Source organism: Arachis ipaensis, chromosome B8 (genome assembly GCF_059453495.1).
Source record: "Arachis ipaensis isolate K30076 ecotype BB chromosome B8, ASM5945349v1, whole genome shotgun sequence".
Lineage (NCBI taxonomy): Eukaryota > Viridiplantae > Streptophyta > Magnoliopsida > Fabales > Fabaceae > Arachis > Arachis ipaensis.
This window is the reverse complement of record NC_142443.1, coordinates 53,825,505-53,829,977: the sequence shown is the minus strand read 5'-3', so window position 1 is coordinate 53,829,977 and position 4,473 is coordinate 53,825,505. Positions and strand designations below refer to the sequence as shown.

At 41.6% G+C, this 4,473-nt stretch overlaps 1 protein-coding gene across 1 annotated transcript; it reads left to right on the top strand.

Moving 5' to 3' along the window:
* The first annotated feature begins 266 nt into the window (after nt 1–266).
* LOC107611167 (uncharacterized) lies at nt 267–1,391 on the top strand. The gene is made up of 2 exons (XM_016313122.2): nt 267–605; nt 687–1,391. The coding sequence occupies exons 1-2, from the start codon at nt 267–269 to the stop codon at nt 1,389–1,391; spliced, it is 1,044 nt and encodes a 347-aa protein (XP_016168608.2).
* The last annotated feature ends 3,082 nt before the right edge of the window (nt 1,392–4,473 follow it).

Below are 4,473 nucleotides of genomic sequence, written 5' to 3'. Positions count from 1 at the left end.
CTAACCAATACAAGAAACCACAAAACACATATCAACCACCTCACCACAATCCACAAACTCATCAAAATAACATTCCCGCACCAACATCTAATCCCCAAAACTACCACACTACCCCTACAAACAACTTCCAACAACCACATTCCACCCCCATCATACCACCAATTGACCATCATGAAAGTAGACTCTCAAGTCTTGAGGCAGCCCTACAAGCAATTGCTCAGTCCACTCAAAGCTTGATCAAAGTGCAAGAGAGAAATGAAGCTACCATGAAGAGCCTTGAACGGCAAGTGGGGCAATTGGCTAAACAAGCTGAACGGCCAACCAATATCCTCCCAAGTGACACAGTGCCCAACCCAAGAGAAGAATGCAAAGCTCTTCAGTTGAGAAGTGGCAAAGTAATTGGAGAAAGTCCTAACAAGGAAGCAATAAAACTCAAAGAGCAAGGCACATCAAGCAAGCAAGATGAAGACAAGATAGCAACACCTCAAGAAGGCAAGGAAGATGAAAAGCCACAAAGCAAGACACCCACTCCAGACAACCACCCCAATAACAAGGAGAGTGTGAAGCCACAACAGGAGAACAAGAATGAAGGAGTGAAAGTCTATGTACCCAAGCTTCCATATCCAACCAGGATACACAAAGGAACGAAAGATCAATAATTCCCAAGGTTCTTGGAAATCTTTAAGAAACTTGAAATCAACATCCCATTGGCGGAGGCCTTGGAACAAATGCCACTATATGCAAAGTTTTTTAAAGAATTAATCACCAAGAAGAGAAGTTGGCAAGAGAAAGAAACAGTGATCCTCACTCAAGAGTGTAGTGCCATTATTCAAAGGGGACTGCCACCAAAACTCAAGGATCCAGGCAGCTTCCTCATACCATGCACAATTGGGAGTATAGCCATTGACAAATCACTCTGTGACCTGGGAGCAAGCATTAACTTAATGCCCCTTACCATGATGAAGAAAATGATGATAGAAGAGTTGAAACCCACAAGGATGTCACTCCAACTTGCTGACAGATCTATCAAAATACCGAATGGTGTAGTTGAGAATCTCTTGGTGAAAGTGGGGAACTTTATATTCCCAGCTGATTTTGTGGTCCTAGATATGGACGAAGAGGGGAGCAACTCAGTTATCCTTGGTAGACCCTTTTTGGCTATAGCTAGAACAATCATTGATGTGGAAAAGGGAGAGATGATCTTCAGGGTACATGATGAGCAAATGACCATAAATGTCTTCAAGGCAATGCAACACCCCGTTGAGAAAGAGAGTTGCATGAGGATTAATGTGGTGGATTCTTTAGTTGAAGAAGTACTTGAAATAAACCATCAAGTGAAACAGGAGGAAGTCCAGGACATCCAAGGACAAGACACCAGAGGAACCAAGTGAAGCTAAGAAAGAAGAAGCACCACAACAAGAGTTGAAACCACTACCTCCTCATCTTAAATATGCATTTCTTGGTGAAAAGGACAGTTTCCCAGTGATCATCAATTCTACATTGAGTGCTGAGGAAGAAGAAAAGCTACTTGTAGTTTTGAGAGCTCATAAAGAGGCGCTGGGGTGGACCATTGATGACTTGAAAGGCATAAGCCCTGCCATATGCATGCACAAAATACTCTTGGAGGAAAATTCTAAACCAGTAGTACAACCTCAGAGAAGATTGAATCCCACAATGAAAGAGGTGGTCCAAAAAGAAGTACTGAAGCTATGTAAAGTTGGGATTATTTACCCCATCTCTGACAGTCCATGGGTTAGCCCAGTTCAAGTAGTACCCAAGAAAGGTGGGATGACTGTCATTGTCAATGAGAAGAATGAGCTTATTCCAACAAGAACAGTGACTGGATGGAGGATGTGCATTGACTATAGGAGGCTGAATGATGCCACACGAAAGGACCATTTCCCCCCTTCCTTTCATTGACCAGATGCTGGAAAGGCTGGCTGGCCATGCTTATTACTGTTTCCTTGACGGATACTCTGGATATAACCAAATCGTAGTTGACCCCATGGATCAAGAGAAGACCTCCTTTACTTGCCCTTTTGGAGTCTTTGCTTACAAGAGAATGCCATTCGGACTGTGTAATGTCCCAGCTACCTTTCAGAGATGCATGCTATCAATCTTCTCGGACATGGTAGAAAAATTTATTGAAGTCTTTATGGATGATTTCTCTGTCTTTGGTGATTCTTTCAATACTTGCTTGCACCATCTTACCCTAGTCTTGAAGAGGTGCCAAGAAACCAATTTGATTTTAAACTGGGAGAAATGCCATTTTATGGTACCCGAAGGCATTGTTCTTGGTCACAAAATTTCAAGAAAGGGTATAGAGGTTGACAAGGCAGAAGTAGAAATTATAGAAAAACTTCCTTTACCAACTAGTGTAAAAGCTGTTAGAAGTTTCTTAGGGCATGCTGGATTCTATAGAAGATTCATCAAAGATTTTTCTAAAATAGCAAAGCCACTAAGCAATCTGCTGGTGATAAACAACCCTTTCCTCTTTGATGATGAATGTAAACATGCCTTTGAAACTCTAAAAGCTAAGCTCACCACAGCACCAATTATCACACCCCCAAGTTGGGGATTGCCTTTTGAACTCATGTGTGATGCAAGTGACCTTGCAATTAGTGCTGTGTTGGGGCAGAGGAAGGAAAAGAAGCTTCATGTTATCTACTATGCAAGTAAAGTGTTGAATGAAACTAAAAGAAATTACACTACAACAGAGAAAGAGTTGCTAGCTGTGGTATATGCTTTTGATAAGTTTAGACAATATTTGATTGGATCTAAAGTTTTAGTATATACTGACCATGCTGTTCTTAAGTATCTTATATCAAAACAGGATGCCAAACCAAGGCTAATCAGATGGGTACTACTCCTACAAGAGTTTGACATTGAGATAAAAGATAGAAATGGTAGTGAAAATCAAGTTGCTGACCATCTATCAAGGGTGCCACAAGATACATGTCAAGACAATCTTCAATCAATAAATGAGGAATTTCCAGATGAGCACCTCTTGCAGATTCAACATGTCCTTGGTTCGCAGACATGGCAAACTACAAGGCAGGAAGGATCATACCACAAGAATACACAAAACAACAAGTCAAGAAGTTGTTACATGAGGCTAAGTTCTTCTTCTGGGATGAGCCATTTCTATTCAAAAGGTGCCCAGATGGAATGATAAGAAGGTGTGTACCGGAGGTTGAGATGAAGGACATACTATGGCATTGTCACAACTCAAGCTATGGTGGCCATTTTGGAGCTGAGAGAACTGCTGCAAAGGTACTTCAAAGGGGTTTTTACTGGCCTTCCATCTTCAAGGATGCTAGAGACTTTGTGAGCCATTGAAATGAGTGTCAAAGAACAGGGAGTTTGACAAGGAAAAATGAGATGCCTCAGAAGTTCATCTTGGAAGTGGAACTCTTTGATTTGTGGGTAATAGACTTCATGGGACCCTTTCCTCCATCCTACACATTCAAATACATTTTGGTGGCAGTGGAGTATGTTTCAAAATGGGTAGAAGCAATAGCCACCACTACATGTGATACCAACGTGGTGTTGCAATTCCTAAAGAGAAACATCTTCACAAGATTTGGAGTGCCCAAGGGACTTATAAGTGATGGGGGAAGGCACTTCTGCAACAAGCAACTAAATTCTCTACTCTACAAATATGGAGTTACTCACAAAGTGGCCACACCTTACAGACAAATGGGCAAGCTGAACTTGCTAACAGAGAGCTAAAGAGGATCCTGGAGAAAACTGTGGGAGCAACAAGAAAAGATTGGGTTCGGAAGCTGGATGATGCACTTTGGGCATACAGAACAGCATTCAAAACGCTCATAGAAAAATCTCCATTTCAGCTGGTGTATGGGAAGGCATGCCATCTCCCTGTGGAGCTTGAACACAAGGCCTTTTGGGCCACCAAACTTTTGAATTTAGATGCTCAAGCAGCAGGAGAAAAGAGGTTACTACAACTCAATGAATTAGAGGAATTCAGATTGGAGGCATATGAAAATTCCAGAATATACAAAGAAAGAGCAAAAAGGTGGTATGACAAGAGGATCTGCCAAAGAACATTCGAACCAGGCCAAAAAGTGTTGCTATTCAACTCAAGGCTGAAGATTTTCCCTGGAAAGCTCAGATCTAGATGGACTGGTCCATATACCATCACCAAAGTATCTCCATATGGCTATGTGGAATTACTTGATGAAGCTTCAAAACAGACCTTCAAAGCCAATGGACATAGGGTAAAACTTTATCTTGGTGGCCCCTGGAGCAAGGAAGAAAATGTGCACTTACTAACATGAGCAAAAGAGCTGCAATGTCAAGCTAAGGACGATAAACAAGCGCTTCATGGGAGGCAACCCATGTACAGGAGTCTTTTATTTTCATGCTTTAGTGATAATAAAGAGGGAACTAGCATATAGTGTATGCAAAGAACTAAGTTTGGTGTGACCAATCTCAAAGTAATTGCAAAAGTTT

Excerpts from the sequence above, each read along its gene's own strand:
- LOC107611167 (XM_016313122.2), top strand. The coding sequence starts at position 267 with ATGAAGAGCCTTGAACGGCAAGTGGGGCAATTGGCTAAACAAGCTGAA. Across the intron at positions 606-686 it reads ATGAAGGAGTGAAAGTCTAT|AAACTTGAAATCAACATCCC; the intron begins GTACCCAAGCTT and ends GAAATCTTTAAG.